Source organism: Berghia stephanieae, chromosome 4, assembly GCF_034508935.2.
Source record: "Berghia stephanieae isolate SIO BIC M18660-M18661 chromosome 4, UCSD_Bste_1.3, whole genome shotgun sequence".
NCBI lineage: Eukaryota > Metazoa > Mollusca > Gastropoda > Nudibranchia > Aeolidiidae > Berghia > Berghia stephanieae.
The window spans coordinates 19,288,349-19,308,348 of record NC_088363.1 but is presented as its reverse complement, the minus strand read 5'-3'; the positions used below and the strand labels follow the sequence as shown (position 1 = coordinate 19,308,348).

The following is a 20,000-nucleotide window of genomic DNA, read 5'->3' as shown; positions in this document are numbered from 1 at the left end:
TTATGGTGTGGTCTTTAAAACTAGGCCAAACACATTGTACACACAGATCGTACACCTTTAAGGACAAAATGAAAAAAAAAATTTTTACAAAAAACAACAATCTATTTTTCATAGGAAAATAGAGATTAGCACATCACCTTTCAAGGCTTCATCGATGGGAGCGATCTGTATTATTTTTCTATGTGCTCGAGTCATTGAACACATTTTAAGATGTGCTCAAATGACCTCCATATAAAATGTGTTCACAGTTTTCGAAATATTCAACATCACGATAGGTTGTAATTTTGTTCAACTTGACCCATGGGTTTGTCAACAACTTTCATAAACAAAGCAGCATTTTTACATTTATTTAAAAAAAATATTAATTCATTTGACGGCAACAAATCATGTGATTGATGAATCAGTTGGACGAGAACCTGAATTTTGATTGCCTCCATTATCTGTCAGAATTACCAGCTGTCTTCTCAGCTCATGTCATGTTTCAATAACTATCTGCAATAATTATATTGCAGCGACTGATTTGACTAATTTTGATTTTAGATGTTTAAGATCCGCCACAAGACATAGAAGGACGAATTAAAAATCCGAAGGGGATATTAATGTTAAGCAGCGGCGTGGCGTATTGACGGCGTATGGTGGTGCCATGATTAGAAGAAGAAAAAAATTCTAAAACAATGAACACGGTTAAGAGGAGAGAGCACATGTTAAATACTCTCTTTTTTTGGAAGGGTGGGGGGAGGTTCGATGGTTTCTACGAGTGGACAAAACTCACAAAAACAAATGAAAACAACAAGCCACAACACTGAGATACAAGTCCCGTATGAAAAGGTCTTTGTAATTATTCTTTGTCCACCATTTAAAGGATTGGTTTTGGTCGATAATGCAATCAATATGTGATAAATTTAAATCAAAAGAGAAAAAAAAACATATGACAGAAATTACTTACTTTTAGTACTTGTAAAGAAAATCTGCACGGCGATGTTTCATCTCTGCAAATCTTTTTATAATGTGTCAGCTTTGTGAATTGACAGAATCATTAACGAATTTAACCGCTCTGTGTTTCATTGAATTTCGCAAGAAATTTTTCACTCTTTTAAGGGTGCTAAAACAACGTTCAGGAGGTTAAGAAATACGATGGAAGTGGTTAAGGTCACTATAGCCTATAGATGTCCATGATCTGTCAGTGTTTGTTGTACCTGTAAAAAGTAGACAATAAAAACAAAAGAAACGGTTTTTTTCTAAACTAACTGTGAGCCATTCATGCCTGTCATACCATGTCACTGAAAAAGAGCGTTTTCGAGATTTCCACACCTGCGTTAATTCAAAATCAGTTGGTTGGTGAGGAACTAGTCTTTTTATTTCTAATTTGTCATCAAGTGTCAATCTCGCAAACGGTCGGTGAAGTAAAGAGTCAACTTGATTCATTGCAATTCATTGTTTAACAAAACAAAACTTCAAAGTATATCTCAAATAATGGAAATCAGTGGACTACGATTAATGATTGCACAAATAAAAGGTAGATTCAGATCTTAAAGCATCACAAAGAAAAAATCACTCCACTTAAGTACTTAAAAAATCTAAAAACACACCAAAGTATAACTGTTAACAATCTTCGCTTTCTTTTTCTGACTCACACAAATACACACGCACAAACAAACACACACACACACACACACAAATAAACACTCATACACACGTTACCATCAACTTGGCACTACAAGCAAAAAAAATGTTGGTAAATTCGTCCACAATGCTTCGTTGCAAAGAATTACTTTATTCAATAATCGTGAAAAAGAGTTGGGAGGGGGGGGGGGGGGGATTTTGATATGTCATATTTTTAAGTTTTATGTTGTCTTTCTTTGCTGCTTACAAATAAACTTGACAATGATCAGTGTTTTTGACAGTTAATGTAATATTTTGGATGGCCGAAGTTACCCTAATTTGGCGCATCCCCCCGTCCAACGGTGGAGCTCTCAGATCCTGGCACAAGTCGAGGGGTTTTCCGCTATTTGAAGATAGTATAATTCGACCCAGTTTCTCGCTCAATCAGCTGTAGCAATACTAATGGATAGAGCATTAACCGGAGCTTGGATTGCTTTGCACCACGGTGTTGACTCTCTCACTACTTCGCGCAGTGATGTCACCAACACACGAGTCGGCGCAGTGCGTGATTCGGAATCTTGAATAGAGTGGAGACTAAAAAGGCAGTATGTTGTTGGCGAGTTGGCGAAAGACAGTGGAGTTAAAATTTCTCAGTTTTATTTTTAATTAAATTATGCTGTTAATTATTTTTAAAAGATTGTTACGGTGCCTGGCACCATTCGATCCAATGGCCCCACGCCACTGATGTTAAGGCTGTTAGGGTATCTAGGTCTCACCTCTACCGATACACATTTCGGGGAAATTATCATAAAAAGGCCTACCATAATAGTAAAGTAAAAAAGAACATCATAATAAAAAAAACACATTTTATTTAGGTTGTTTATGCTGGTGCTGGAGATGAGAGACACTAGTAAGATTTCATTGTGTCAAGATATGACTCTGTGTATCAGTTTCCGAAAAAAATGGAAATAATAGGAGTGCACGCCGATTTGTCATCTCCAAAGGCAGTAATTTTAATCTGGCACAAGTAAAGGTGATGTAATGGGGATATTTTTGGTCGGGTTGGGATAGAATTAATGACAAAATAATGATGTTGATGATATATTAATGAATTTATTGACTTGATGATGATGAAGATGATGTTGATGATGATGATGATGATGATGATGATGATGATGATGATGATGATGATGATGATGATGATGATGATGATCATGATCATGATCATCTGATGCCTCACTGTATCTTCATATTTTCAGAATCGTCTTCAGCACGTTCGGGCCACTAAACAACAAGATGAAAGCGACTGTAAGTGCTGTGTTGAGTGGGTTTGGCATTATTTGGATGAATGTGTCTGTGGAACCGCCCAAATAACCGGCTGGTACTTTGTTATCATTGCCATCGTTCTCTTCATTTTTTCTGGGTTGAGGTAAGGAAAGCAGGAAGAATGTAACAATAAACAGAAAAGTTGCCATCCCGACTCTAGTATAGACATAACGATAACGATGCGTTTCATTAAAACAGGCGTCTCTTTAAATGAAATCACCGCCCTTACTTTTGATCTCTCTTTCTATTTATCTATCCCTCTCTAACACACACACACACACACACACACACACACAGACGCGCGCGCTCATATTACATCTATAATTTGTTACGATTTTGGATTACTTATGTTCAATTCGTGGCGCTATTTTCAGTAAAACCTACTTGAAAGGTTGTAGTGGTTTAATAGTCTGAGATGTACAATTTTTAGTTAACGTTATCGATTATGGCGCCCGTAACTGAAACTTAAGTCAAGAGGTGTTGAATATCGTCAGCATTGTCAATGACAGGATAAACCATAATGGTCGCAAAAACTCTGAATCGTCACTGTGTCATTGCATAGGCACTTCATATCTCACTCGACTCAGATGTGAAATTAATAAATAGCTGTAGGTAATGACGGAAAATGTAAGAGAATTGATATGAAGCAGGCGCCTTTAGGTATCATGAAGTATCTTGTATTGATAAAATAGAAATTCTGTTCTTCGTGGCTAGAAATGAGGGATGTATCAATAAAGCAGTATGAAGGGCGTTAATCATGGGAAAACTATAAAAAGTGATATAAATGCGCATATCTATTTACTTTGTTCATTGCACAGTTGCAAGAAAAGTCAGACCTCACATGTTGGCTTCTCCTTGGTCTCCCTACTCGTAAGCTTCACTGGTCTGATCGGTGCTTTTCTTTCCATGCAGATGACTATCGTGGTAGGTATCCATTAGAAGTGCCCATGTTATATCAATTCATTTTGGAGTGTACCCCTATAATATGATTCAAGTCGCCGGTATTGCAGCGTTTGGTGCTTGATACTTTTGCAATATATTATCAGGGCGGTGTGATAGATGCGCACGGGGCGGGGCAAAAGTAAAGCCGTAATCAGCCTTCTCTTTCCTGAAGAGGACACGGTCACCTCCTCGAATATACGTATCTTCAACACCAACGTGGTCCAGAAATATGGAAAATGACCAAGACACTTCTGTAGAAGATGAAAAACAAAGAAAATGTTTTAAGATAGCAAGAGAGAATTCGCAACGTGAAATTGCGGAAAATGGTAAATCAGGAGCCCACTCTATCTTTGGTCCAAAGAAAGCAATGGGGATGGTTGGATCTCACCCTCGAAGCTAACACATAATGCAGATAGGCATCTGAAGTGGAATTCACGGGTAAACAAGGAATGGGAACCCATAAACAGATGGAGATGTTCGTCTTTGGAAGAAAATGAGGGATAAGGGACGTGTTCAAAGGGACTCAAGCCAATAGCAACACTTATCATGTTGGACAAGACCTGACACTTGTTATTGCAAGGCGTTATTTCATTAATTAAAAAAAAAATTACTACGCAGTACTAATTTTACACCGGAGTTCAATGAGAGAGTGTGAGTAGAGTGCCGTTTACAAGGATTCAACTTTGCACCGCCCAGAGCGGAGCTCGAAACTCATAAATTTGGATGGCAAAAAAACAATAACACAGACCTGAGTGATGTCAACTTCATACTATTATAGATAGAATGAAGTTAACGTCAATCAGGTCTTCAGGTCTTTGTTATTGATTTTTGCTAACCCAATTTATGAGTAATTCTCACGTAACTGATCAACCAGACTATAAACGTTCAAGGTTTCACATAGTTTTGTGTATTGGTCCGTTATACTTCTGGGTGGCAATGTTGTGAGTTTCTTAGCCAAGCGCATACTATCTATAGGTCTAGAGGTGAATGTCATGCCAGAAAACCACAACACCGAATGAACCAATGCCTGTTTAGCCAAGAACTTCTAAACAGCGTTGTCTCCGTCCGATAAAAAAAAATGTAATATCGCCAAACAGCCGTCCTATATGTACATGTTCTTGGCCAGGGACCCCTTGTAAAGCGCTTTGAGCACGGTTATATAAAATGTATATATATATATATATATATATATATATATATATATATATATATATATATATATAGAGAGAGAGAGAGAGAGAGAGAGAGAGAGGGAGAGAGAGAGAAAGAAAGAGAGAGAGAGAGAGAGAGAGAGAGAGAGAGAGAGAGAGAGAGAGAGAGGACATCCTTCAACCTACTCTATGCGATAATATTTAGTTTGCTTCTACCTCCCAAAACCCAGGTCGCTTACGATGCAACATATGTTTTGGTGGACTTGATGTCTCTTGTGGTAATGGTGGTTTGTCATGTTACTCACAGTCAAAAGAGAAACCGGGAAAGACACCGTTACCAGCAAATTCCTAACGGTAATAATAATAATAATAATAATAATAATAATAATAATAATAATAATAATAATAATAATAATAATATATTATTATACACACAATAAAATAATATATATATATATATATATATATATATATATATATATATATATATATATATATATATATATAATACTAAAGCTCCACTGGACCAATCATCAACAAATTTTGCATGATGTTTACAATTGACAGGAAGATAATTTGCGTCTATTGCAGGATTGATGTCTATCTACATCGTGATGATTTTGTTTAAAAATCAAATTTGTTTCGTCAAATCGCATCGAAAACAGAAGCACGTGGGTTGTTGTCAACCTTCTGCTTAGCGAGTATGACAATATATATATATATTAGCTTATAATACTATGTATTTTACATAATTTACTATTCTTTCAAGAGTAGATTCGTGTCTAGTAGCTGTCAAAGAATGCAAACTTATTTGATATCCAGTTTGAAATTTAAGACTGAATCGTCTGAAATAAGTAATATCTGCCTCTACAATGTAACTATCGGCTGGAGTATAAGAAAGGGTATACCTTAAAAGTAACGATTAGTTCAAGATAGGACAGGGACAGAAATCTGATTTTTTAAAAACAAACAAAACATGCACGTTTATTTATTTAAATGATCTACCACATTTATAAATAATTAACAAAAGAAAATGGAGTGGAACCTTGAATTTAATTAACGAAGATAATGTGGACGTTTCGGGTTTGTCTTTTGAAACATTCTCTCATCTCTCATTCTTCTTTAGTGTTTCATTCAGTGTGTTTTGTTGACAAAGGGGAAACCCAAAACGTCCACAAATTATCTCTTCGTTGATTAAATTGAAGCTTCCATTCCATTTCTTATGGTTAAAAATTATTTCTTTGAGCTTCTAGCAGCAAGACTTAGATAATTGTGTCGTGGTGAATCAAATTCTGAATGTAGAACTCAGATTGAATACGCTTTAGAATGACATCATTTGAAACTTATGTAGTTTGAAAACCTCATTTCATACTTCTCACTGGGGCATAAAAATTCAAAGAGAATTTCATAATTTGTTTGTTTGTTTTTAAGGGTTTTACGGCGCTTGCAACACATCTAGGTCATATCGGCGCCAGTAAAAAGGATAGTAAAAAGTTATAGAATTACAATTAAAGCACCCAAGAGAAAGTAGGACAAAAGGGAACTGGGAACAAATAGGGATGAGATGTAGATTCCAAGAGCACACCACCAATGTACTTAGTTTGAGATCACCTATAAGTCTCATCCCCACACAAGCACAAAATTCAACACACTCAAATGCTTACATTATAGATTTAAAATAACAAATATAATAATACATAACAGAAAGATGATTTACAAGGAAAAATGTATCATCTCCCAAAACAATAACTATGCATTCGACTGCTTCCCTCCCAGCCAGGACTCCGGCCAGCTAAAGGACAAAACCAAGTAATCTCATTCCAAGACAAAGAGAGAAAGGATGTTGGAAAACAGATATAAGGGGATAGAAGACACAGTATGTACCTCCCTGCCCACTATGGGAGGTCAGGAACCCCACTCAGAATTTCATAAGTGAAATTTCAGTTCACAATTAATTCACATTTTGATTGGTTACCGATGTGAATGAAAGTGAATGAAGAACAATGGACAGTGGACAATGGACAATGGCTTATATGATTTGATTGCTAAAACTCCTCTCTCTCTCTCTCTCTCTCTCTCTCTCTCTCTCTCTCTCTCTCTCTCTCTCTCTATCTATCTATCTATCTATCTATCTATCTATCTATCTCTCTGTCCTATAATTCTGCCATCTCCCATCTGCCGCCATCGCTTCTTTCCTTTTCTCTTATCCACATTACTTTGTCTCTGTGGCCTCGTTTCTGTATCTCTTTTCCTCTCAATACGTATATTATATGGCTCTTGGCCTATTTTTCTCCCACTGTTTTCTTTCTATTTGTGTCATATCCCCCTGCTATGAAAAGATTTCTTCTGACGTATCTACAATACTATGGCAAACAGTATGTACCTTCGAAGGACACACGTAAGATTGAAAATTGATTTTAGTTCGAGGCAGAAAAGCAACATCTGCGCCACGTAGATTAATATCGTTTGTGATTGTATCTGTATAAAGACGAGAGATTTTTGTGAATCAACCAGACCATATGATGGGTTTATCACCATCCCTCTTACAAGTTATGTCTTAACCATTAATATTATTATCATTTTTACATGTTGACTTCCCACTGAGCTTGATATTAATGATATTAAAATACTAGAGCGTGACATATCAATATCAAGTGAAATTACATAGCTACACACACGCGCGCGCACACACGCACACACAGATTCTCTTCCCTGAGTGTTTATCTCTCTTATATGCAGATTAAACGCGGATAATATAAACGATAACAATAACAACAGCACAAGGAAGGGGAAGCAATTCGAACTACAAACATCTGTTGGACTAAAGTTTTGTTTAAAGAAACGCCCTTTTATTTTTTTTATTTTATACTTTTAAAGGAGATAAAGTGATAGCGCAAGTCAGAATGGTGGTCAGAGAAAGAGACATTCACACACATGCAAACACAGACAGAAACACTCAGACATAAACACACACATACACACACATTTATAAATATATATGAATACAAAGATAGTTAATTAGATTACTATTTTAACCTCCTGTTCCGATTCACCTACAACGTTGTTTCTGCACTTCACCGCGTCATCAGGGTGGAATAAAATGACCAAAAAAAAATTTTTTTTTTAATTCAAAGGCATTCCTTTAGCACTATAGATTTGTGCACACCAATATATTTATATATTATACACACACACACACACACACATATATATATATATATATATATATATATATATATATATATATATATATATATATATATATAGTTTACTACTTTCACTTTCACTTCCTGATTAAAGCGAATGCTCGAAACAATATTGTAGAAGTTGGTCATAATTATACTTGAAATATTATATAAATATCTTCTTTTATCAACAAGTTGATTACTATTATTTCATGGTTTTTGTTTATATATATATATATATATATATATATATATATATTATATTATATAATATATGTATATAATATATATATATATATAGAGAGAGAGAGAGAGAGAGAGAGAGAGAGAAAGAAAGAGAGAGAAAGAGGGAGAGAGGGGAGAGAGAGAGAGAGAGAGAGAGAGAGAGAGAGAGAGAGAGAGAGAGGTGTCCAATGGCACCTTTTTCTCCTCTTCACATTACAAATAATTATTTTATAAACACCAATGGTCATGATCGCTGGACATTTATTATTATATTATTGTAATTCTTGTCGTAGATCAAAATCAAGCAACCTCACGCAGAGAATCAACGTGGAAGATCATTTGTTTTGGTTCTTTATCCATTTCTCTCATGTCACTTGTGTCTTCCTGGCAAGTCCTCAACCCAGTTGAGATTCGCAAAGACCTTCAATTTCAAGAGACACAGAATTTTACGTTGGTAAGACTGTAGAAGCATTTACTTTAACCCTCTCCTTACCAACCATGGGAAAATTCTCTCATTCGTTACGATGCAACCGACAATTTTCTCATTCTGATTTCTCTTGTACATCACAAAATTTAAAGAAATGCTTTGATTAGGGAGCGTTCACATATTACGTCATCAGCTAGGGGGGGAGGGGGGGTCTACCAAATGTTGACATGTGTTGACATGGGGGAGGGGGGGGGGGGGGTCAGACCCAAGATGATGTCATCAAAACATAGGCAAATTAAGCCTATTTCAAAGTTTGTTCCTTTCAAAACAGCTAAAGATAAATTGCTATGATGAGTATTGCCCATCTCTCAAGAAACAAAATGGGAAAGGGGTATCACTTCTCAAAAGGCGAACTTGCCCTAAATGTTCATTGTATCACTCCTCGATCACAGCAATGAAAGACCATTCACGAAAATGCGGCATGAAGATGAAATTGATGATACTATTTATAGTACATTGCCAGAGGTCCAAGGCAGAAACATTTTTGAATCAATTAATTTTATGTTTGGAAATTGAAACAGAAATTCATTCCACTAAAAGACTAATATGCTATAAAATAATTTGCCTCCTATACTATTTTAAATTACACTTTCTGAATTTTTTTTAATAGCACCTGCACCAAGTAGCCTACTTTAAATAATGTTTGTTAGATTTTATATTTGCAAATTTAAATTTTATGTCCCCATTGTATCGTAAAACATAAATTATCAACAGTTTCTGAAATTAATAAAATGTCTGAATGTGTTTTATTAAACGTTGATAATCTATGTTTATGGTTTGAAAAACGAATAATAAATATTGTGAAATTAAAGTTATCTTTTAGTTTTTATTAAATTAGATGACGTCATCATCTGTTGGGGGGGGGGGGGGGGTCAGGTCAATGATGACAAGTGATGACTTGGGGGAGGGGGGGGGGGGTCTAAAAAGGGCAAATTTTTGATGACGTAATATGTGAACGCTCCCTTACAGCTATCAATACTAAACACTGTGTTATAGACATAATTTTGCTTAACAATATTCTGTATAGAATGCACTTGTTACTTTTTTTTTGTTTGAGTAAGAAAAGTCTATTTTTGTGTTGGGTCGGTGTGAAATTTCGGAGGAAATTCTAAAAATGGCTGGTAAGGAGAGAGTTAAAACATTGAGGCCATTTTCTAATACTTCAATACAATACTACTACACAGCACGATAAAGTCAATTTGCGGTGAGGTTTTGCAGAAGGACCCTCTATAGTCATAACTTTTTTAGTTAATAACAAACAAAACCCGAGTTCCGATTGGCTTATGAATTATAAGGCCAAAATCGCTTCTAAATTAAATATGGGAATGGATAATTTGTGGAATGTCAATAACTGGCCTTTTTGACATGGTAACTCTTAGGATGGCTAGAAATGGGGCATAAAAAAGGTGACATTGTGGACTAAAATTGGCTACGTGCACATTTTGTTGCATTGATTTTTATCTTCGCGAGATTAATAAATCTTTTCCAAAAGATATTCAGGTATCCAAAATATTTTCTAATCTTTCATAATGATTATGTCGTGGTCTGTTGCATCAGAGGCTTTGGTAACCTAATTAATTGAAGGTTGTTTCTTGCATAATATGATCTTGAACGGAGCATTTTAAGAAAACAAAGCAGTTAGGGGAGAGTGGGGTCAAATGTCTCCAAACTAATTTTAAAAATCATTTAAAAAACAACGAATTGCTCTTTTAAACAAATCTTGTACCATAAAAAAAGTATTCATTTGCTATCTTTTGACATTTATACCAAGTCACAAGTTTGAAAATAGTATTCAGAAGATGTGTTTATGTAAAATAATTCTGACAGAGACTTTTGACCCCGTTTCGGGGTCAAATGTCTCTGAATATAGGGTCAAAAGTCTCTGTCATCGTTATTCTACATAAACATACTTTCTGATGCTAAAATCTGTTCCTTTTATCACTACCCATATGTATATAGTTTGTGGTCGTGTGTGGCCTAGTGGTCTAAGCGTTAGACTTGTAAATGTAACGCTGGCATCCCGGGATCGATTCCCGTCAGAGACAAAAACATTGCCCGGCAGCCACCGCTCTATCGGAGACGGCCGTTAAATTCGGAGGTCCCCATCATCGTGTTTTAGTGTTGTCCTTGTCCCAAAAAAAATTTAACGCTCCTCACAGGTAGCATGTGGCGTCCTATATATTATGTGTCCGCTGGCCACCAGGAGGAGCATTGTAAAGCGCTTTGAGCATGTTTTAGAACGTGGAAAAACGCTATATAATAAAAGCTATCTATTATTATCATATGGTTATATATATATATATATATATATATATATATATATATACATATATATATATATATATATATATATATATATATGTGTGTGTGTGTGTGTGTGTGTGTGTGTGTGTGTGTATCACCAACATCAACAACCAATTTTTCAAGAAATAAAAATGAAGATAGAACATTTTCTTGGCAACTTGATAAACGCACGAATTCAAATTTATTTGACATTAAAAGTATTGGAACGCACAGTATTTTACATAATGGGGTGTTGAAATGAATTTAAAAAATCAGAACGGAAGGTCAGAATGTCTCCGGTTCTCAAAGTTCCTCCCGATGTTGGTGGATTGAGCTTGCAAAGAATGTCACCCACCGACACCTCCGATGCATCGATAATTTGTGGAAACGCAAAAAGAAATTGTCCTTCTTTTGTGGGTTTTCTTTTTAAAAACATGCAGTCTACTGTGTTTTCATCAATATCTACACTCTCAATTTTTCCAACGTAATAGGTTGCTGTTTTTTTACTTGTAAATTGAACCAAAATGTAATCTCCCTCCTCCAATTGTTCAACAGTGGGATTTTTAAGATCAGTTTCAACATCATCTTGCATACTATGAGAAAGGCACAGATCATCGCTGTCACTATCAGCATAATTAATCATCAGCTGGTCAGAGGTCTCACTATCACTATCATTGAGAGGGGGCTGAGAATCAGTGCAGAAAATGGATTTTTTACACTTTGGCTTGACCTGTTGAGATCTTTTGTAAGATTTCTTTGAAGCTGCTTCCTCCAATGACTGTTTGAAAGGTGATGATGTAAGAACCCGTGAAGTTACCTTCTTCTTTAAGGACCTTTTTCTAGGGGCAGCCTTTGCAAATGGACGAATTTCATGAGGAGATATGATGGCTGTAGACAACAAACCTTTGCCTGACGGAGACAAATCAGCGGCTGTAGGAGCTGAGGTGGTGGCTATAGATGAGGTTGCAGTGGCTGTAGGAGATGATGCAGTGACTGTTGAGGACGAGCCAGATTGTTCGGGTTGATCAGTAAAGTATGAAGGCATGTATCTATCTTCTGGGATTCTTTGCCTGTTGATTGGTTGAATGCCAGTGCTCTCAAAGCCCGCTAGAATGTTAGCTGGGGTGAAGGCCTTCGGAAATGCTTCTGCAATAAGAATCGGAAGGTTATGAATCGTCATTACTTTTGCTGCATTAAGAGGGTTTCTCATCCACTTATCAGCTGCTTGATTTAAAAAAGTTTTAAAAGGTCCAAAGACTGTCTTATCAAGTGGTTGAAGTTTATGGCTACAATGTGGGGGGAAAGAGAGAAGAACAATGTTGTTTTCTCTACAATAATTTATTGCTGCTAGGGACACATGTGACACATGATTGTCTAATAAAAGGAGAACTGGGAACTCAGGTGATGGTCTCGAAAAATGGTGAAAATGTTTTAGATAATTCAAGAAATTGACCTCCGTCATCCATCCGCTGGCCTTTGGATGTCCCTCCGCCTTGCTGCCAGGAGGTAACACCTCCTCCCACAATGGCTGTTTGTTCACTCTTGGGAAAATACAAAAGGGTGGTATGAAACTGCCAATGGCACTTATAGTGCCACACATTGTCACTAAAGTTCCTTTTTCTTGTGAAACTGCCGCCCCTACTCTCTTTACGCCTTTCTCTGCGATCTTTCTCATTGGTCTTTCAACAGTCGTCACGCCAGTTTCGTCAGTGTTGAAGATCCGGTCTGGGGTAAACTGAAACTTTTCTATAGTCTGTTCAAGGTTGTCGTAGAACAGACCGACATTGTATTTATTAAATGATGCCATACGGGCTAGAGATGTAGGCTCCGGTGTGCGCAGTGAAAAAACTGGGTGTCTCTTAAAAAATCCACTGGCCCAGTCCTTGCCCGCTATCTGGTGTTTTATCCAGCTAGTGGGGGTGGTGATGTTGTTCTTAGTGGCGAACTCAAATGCAAGAGTTCTGAACTCCACCATCGTAAGCCCAAAATATATCCTGCTGGCTTGCAGTAGATATTCAGCAAGAATAGCCTCTCGCTTATCGTCAAACACACGACTGTGGTCACTTGACCATCCAAATCTGAGTTTCTCATCCTCAAGGTCGATATTCTGCCTCTTTTTTTCGACATAGCGACCCAAAGTTTTATAATTGAGACCTAATTCCCTTGCGGTTGATTTGATCTGCTGACCAGAGTCCAGGACAAGTCTCACCCCCTCAAGCATCAATTCCCTTGAGAAGAGACCCCTTTCGGTTTTCCTTTTAAATGTTCTTGGCATTTTTTAAACTAATGTCTGATATAAATAAAAAGATATAGATATAAAGGAAAGAAAGAAAACTAAATTACAAAGATCATCCAACAAAAATGTGTTAAATGTTGTTACGAAATCATGAAAATAGTGTGGGGTCAAAAGTCTCGCAATTTTATGAGAGACTTTTGGCCCCACGGCTGCGAGACTTTTGACCCCAAGTGTACTGCCATCAATATTTTTAATTTGAAATAAAAACTAACCCCAATTAATGAATTATTTAAACATTATATCAAAAACGAAATAATTAACAATGTGTATGCATAACAATAAGTCAAAAATAGACTCTTGAACCAATAGAAATGTACGATTCAGTAACAATCGAAATATTTAGTTTTTGTAGGCAACTTGATATAGTCTGCTGCTTCTCAGAAGTATCTTAGAGTTATGTCCCTTGCTTTCCTATGGTAATATATGAACCATAGAACAACGAAACAATGTAATTGGAATTATCGTAAGCTCTCTAGTTTTATCAGATTGGACATCGAGACTTTTGACCCGCGGGACTTTTGACCCCACTCTCCCCTATATATGTGCAAAATGCGACAAAAATATTGTTACTGAAAATTTATTTTGATGAATGAATGGCTAAAAACGGCTTGGATTTTACTAGTATAAAACTGTAATATTAATATATATGACTCCTGGCGTCCATTTGGTGTCACGTCGGAATGAAGTAGATTAAGACAATAGGGCAGAAAAATGGCGAAGTCACGCTTCTACTCTCCGCGTTCCATACGCCTTGGACGTGTGTATGTTATCGTCCTTCGGAGGATACATAATATCGAGTCATAAGGTGGCATAACCAATTTAGTAGCAGGAAGTATAAACATATTCTTAAGATGACGGGACGTAAATGAATGAGGATGGATGATATTTATTGACGACTAGCATATATTAGATTAGAAAATAATTTGCCAATACTCTGAAACCAGAACATCAATTATACAAGAAAGTATATATCAAGTCGTCCAGAAGATTGGTTTTACACTTCAGATCAGTATGGAGCCTATTTTTTGGCATTACACTTTTGTTCTCTAATGAGATTAATGTCAAATACGATCTTTTATTATTTTTTTATGTTAAAAAACAAGTGACTGTCCTCAATGAAGGTATTTGCTTAACCCTATTTTCACCCCTTGAAAACGCATCCTATTTTATGCTTTTGGGGTGCAGATGCACCCCCTAACAGGCACATAGAAAAAATCAGGAATATTCCGATTTTCATCCTGTGGGGTGCAACTGCACCCCTAATATTTTAGTAGCAAATTAGAGAAACCTCCTGTTTTACTCTTTGGGGTGCAAATGCACCCATCTTTACATCACTAGTTTCTATACATTTTATACTATTTTGACTTATTACTGAATAGAGACAAAACTCCACCAACTTATTCGGCAACATATTCAAAAATTATCTGGCAACTTATTAGAATTATTCACCACTTCCTGTTCCTGGATTCCTCCTTTTCTCTTAACACCATTCAAAACACAAGGCTGACCTGACTTTCAATCTAACAACATCCTGATTAGGTAAGTAAATACCATTTTTAAAGTATGATTCTAAGCTTTGTTTTACCACTTAATATACTTTACAAAATCTAGATCTTATCAAAATGTAAGCTTTAACTGATTCCTGTAAATATGAAGATCCCAAAAATGTAAAGCTATAATCTAGATCTACATTGTTTTGTCACTCACCATTGTTATTTGTAATGCTGTCAAACCCTATACTATAAAAACTGTTGAAAATCATTAGTATACACATGCTTTATAATTTATAATACATATTGATACCATTAATTGCAATTCTGTCAAAACATATAAAAACTGTTGGAAAACTTTAGTATCCATGCTTTATAATTTATAATACATATATCATCATCATCTTTTAAATTGCAAATGCTTGTATCCAGATCTAATAGATTTATTAAAACCTTGAAATGTGTTATCTATTCTTGCAGGGCATGTTTATGATTATAAAGATAAATGGCAAGTTCTAGGACTAATCTGTTTGAGCGCTTCGACAATGAACAAGAGGAATTGGTATACACTGAGCTTCAGCCTGTTGCCCAACAACCAAGTTCTTCATCTGATGTTGGTGGTGATATGGATGAATTACTGGATGATATGGGAGAAAGCAGAGATGGTGAGTTGGTTTTTTTGTGTGCTTACTTTCATTGACACTATAGCAGATTTTACTTTATAACGAGAGGAAGTACAATTTTCAGTGTATCAATCCTGCATTTTATTTCAAAATTCCCTTGATTTATTATTATGATGATGTCATAGATGTCCTGAATGGTGTGAATAATGATTGAAGGTTTCGATTGTCAGGCTTAATTGCATTTAAATCACGATTCTACCGTGTGCAGTTTTCATCTAGAGATAAGTAACTGTGATGCGTCTCGAGCAGCACCACAACTAATCTCTAGGTGAAAACTGCAACAGTCAGTTCAAAACTGACACATGTTCTTAGATTAGAGTTTGGTTCTGGTGAAACCTAATCTTGTCGTTAAGGGGTAAAGGATATGATGAGGAGAAGGATCAATATAAAAGCAATACTAATAATATACATTTCACCAACTTTCATCAGATCCAGATATTAATTGGACTCCAGATGATGATGAACTTGAAGCTGATGACAATGCACACTCATCCGATGAAAGGAGCGACGGGGAGGAATATCCCGAGATCCTGAACCAATCAGACCCAGAAATAGAAGTTGACGAAGAAGAGGAAGACAGTGATGAAACTCATTTGGGTAATTCTGTATCATTGCCAGCATCTAGCAATGTAGTTTTGAGCAAAAAGGGGGATATTATGTGGAGTAAGGTACCGGTGTCCCAGGTTGGGAGAACACCTACAAGAAATGTTTTTAGGCCTCCCAAGTCCAACGTAAGACATCCGGCAAAGATAGATTCAATTGTGTCAGCCTTTAAGATGATTTTCACTGCACAAATAATTAGTGATATTGTGAAGATGACAAACTTAGAAGGAACAAGAAATGAAGGTGTGCAGTGGAAGAATGTAGATGTTATAGAAATGACAGCATTGCTAGGCCTTTTTATTCATTTGGGTGCGAGAAAGCTTGGTCTTCTAGCAGTGGCAAAGATATGGAGAGGAGCTTCGGCAGACAATGTTGCAATATGCACAATGAGCATGAAACGATTTGTAAAACTCTGCATCAACTTGCGCTTTGATGATAAAAGGACACATGCTATCAGGCGAGTTAGGGATATATTTTCACCAATTAGGGATCTCATGAACAAAATCAACAAGAATTTGCAACTTTCATACATTCCCTCAGACTGCGTAACTATAGATGAACAGCTTGTTCCGTGGAGAGGACGGTGCCCATTCTTGCAATACTTACCGAGCAAGCCAGATAAGTATGGGATGAAACTCTTTCACATATGTGACAGCAAAACAGCTTACCCTCTCCAAATGATACCGTACCTGGGTAAACATGGAGAAAGGAAAACAAACCTTGGGAGGGAGACTGTAAAGGAACTGGTAGATCCTTACCATAAAACTGGCAGGAACGTTACATGTGACAATTTTTTTTACTGATTTAGAATTAGCAGAGCACTTGTCTAGAAGAGGTTTGTCAATAGTGGGGACAGTCAGGAGAAATAAGTCATTTCTACCATCATCGTTTCAGACTGGAAAAGAACTTGAGAAATTTGACAGTGCCTTCCTATTCAAAGATGGTGCAAGCATTGTGGCACACAAATCTAACCACAAGAAACATGTTGTTGTACTGAGTACGATGCATCATTCTCCTGACATCGACCAAGGAACGAAAAAGAAGCCAGTGATGGTGAGATATTATAATAAAACCAAAGGAGGAGTCGACACATTTGACTACATGTGCCACAGTTTTTCTTGTAAAAGGAAATCAAGAAGATGGCCCATGGTCCAGTTTTACAACTTGCTGGATACAGCAGCTGTGGCAGCCCATATTTTATACAAGACTGTTCATCCAGAAGACACCAAATCATACAAAGACAGGGGCCATTTCAACGAACTGTTAGCAAAGGAACTTCTTTTTGAACATTTGACAAGAAGAATGACAATGTCGAAAACAACAAGACGGGTGAAATTATCATATGAAATAATAAAGATGGAATGGAATCTCAATGATGAAAGAGAATCAGCAACAAGACCTGAGATTGAAGGACAGAGAAAGAGGAAAGCATCAAGCCAAGGAAGATGTGAAATGTGTCCGAGGAAGAAGGACAGAAAAATAAGGGAAACTTGTTCAAAATGTAAGGCATTTGCTTGCAAAGACCACAGTAAAAGCTACAAAGTGTGTGACCATTGTTCAGAATAGATTTGTACAGTGTAAGTATAGGTCGATAGCAAGATTGAGATGGTGAGGAAAATTTTAACCATAAGTATGAGTACATGTCATATGGTATTGTGCTGACAGCGATTGATGACAAGAAATTGGACATACAATGATTGATGTTTTATTTTGATTTGTTCTACTGTATAGAATTGAGTGTACTGTAGGTACATGTTTGAACCTTTTTGTTTTTAGTTTGAAAGTTTTCAATGAAATTCAATAATTAAACCCACTAATTTGTTTGTTTTTCGATTTCCAAATAAAACGATTGATTGCCTATTGCTAGTCAAAAATATTGTCCTTCATTCTATTTCAAAATTGTGAAAACACAGTGGAACACTGACAAATGACTATATATCTAACAATACAAACATGCTGTACCTACTCACTTATCATCTTGGAAATTACATATGGTGTGCATTAGCAGCATAAAAAAAATATAATTGACAAACTCATATATGACTAAATAAAATACAGAGCTTTTATATAGCACGATATCCACCGAGGTGCTCAAAGCGCTTTACAAGGGGTCCCAGACCAACAGCAACACACAACATAAGACGAGACAAGCAGCCTGTTAGGCGCGATACAATTTTGGTGAGGACAAGGACCGGCCAGTGTACTTGGTTTTACACATGAGTGGGGTGTGGAAAATGTGTGTAAAGACCATTTCCCAAGGAGTCAACTTTGCACCGCCAGAGCGGGATTCGAACCCCTGACCTTCCGATCACGAGTCGTAGCGTCTACCACTACCACTAGACTACAAACCCACACACTATACATGTGTATATATATATATATATATATGGATTCAAACTCACGCAGTATAAGAACATTACATACAATCTAACACAAATATATACAGGCAGTTTATAAAAAATGTGGGCCTTCTTTATTGAAAATCACATAAATTACAATTAGTAATGCATAACTTGTGACGATAAGAAGAAATCCATATTTAGCCATGGTCAGAGGCCTATATTTTGGTTATTCTGCCAATTAGGTGTGGGAAACCTTGAGTACATATCAAAAAGTATCTTATTTATAATAATCTACACCAGAAAATGGTAATTTATATGGCCAGTTGCTATTCTACTATAGACAAATACATGGGGTGCATATGCACCCCAAAGGATGAAATAGGAGGTTTCTCGTTATTTTCTCTTTGTTTATTAGGGGGTGCAATTGCACCCCAAAAGCGTAAAATCTCAAATTCCATGGGAGGTCTTCTGGTGTGAGTAAACGATGCACGTGAGAGGTGTAAAATTTGGGGAGGTGATTTAAGGGGTCAATTTAGGAAAAGTCACAAAATTTCAGGTTTATAGGTCAAAAATTGTAGATTTTAGAGCCAAAAAACATAGCATTGGGGTGCGTTTGCACCCCAGAGGTGAAAATAGGGTTTAAACTAAAATTTCATAAGTAACTTTAACATTAAATTGAAATCAGTTAACTGCCATACTCTGGAAAACCATGTATTAAAAAATTTGGCCAGAAACTCGTTTTTCAAATATCGATCAATTTAAATGACCCTCCCCTTGGCAAAAAGTCTCAAACCTGGGACTTTGCAAAGTTCCAGGTTTGAGAGTTTTTGCCAAGATTACTTATTTGATTTGACTTATGCCTCTTGGTTCGTGGCGAAAGCATAGGGCCTCAACAGCACATCCATCTTCTTGTGTCCTTGGCACAGACCGTTGCCTCACTCCAGGTAAAATTGGAGACGCATAAATCTTGAGGTCTGTTTTGGACGACCCTGTTTCCTCTTGCCCTGCGGGTTCCATTTGAGAGCCAGCTTGGTTATGTTACACAGCTCCTTCCGAAGGGTATGGCCAACTCATCGCTGCTTTCTGCGCCTGACATGGTCCTGACCTTTTGCCAAGACGAGGGTCATTTAACCCTCTCCTTACCAACCATGAGAAAATCGTTACATTCGTTACGATGTAACCCGCAATTTTTTCATTCTGATTTCTCTTGTACATCACAAAATGTAAATAAATGCTTTGATTACAGCTATAAATACTAAACACTATGTTGTAGACATCGTTTTGCTGAACAACATTCTGTACAGAATACACTTGTTACTTTTTTGTTTGATTAGGAAAAGTCTATTTTTGTGTTAGGTGGGTGTGACTTTTCGGGGAAAATTCTA

At 36.6% G+C, this 20,000-nt stretch overlaps 1 protein-coding gene across 1 annotated transcript in view; it reads left to right on the top strand.

Annotated features, from left to right (window-relative positions):
- Positions 1 to 20,000, top strand: part of LOC144970167 (uncharacterized) — a 35,726-nt gene that overhangs the window by 4,973 nt on the left and 10,753 nt on the right. Inside the window, exons 3-6 of the mRNA XM_078909521.1 lie at positions 2,862 to 3,031; positions 3,747 to 3,852; positions 5,252 to 5,375; positions 8,725 to 8,885. Coding sequence (XP_078765647.1) covers positions 2,862 to 3,031; positions 3,747 to 3,852; positions 5,252 to 5,375; positions 8,725 to 8,885 — 561 coding nt within the window. The remainder of the gene's footprint in view (positions 1 to 2,861; positions 3,032 to 3,746; positions 3,853 to 5,251; positions 5,376 to 8,724; positions 8,886 to 20,000) is intronic.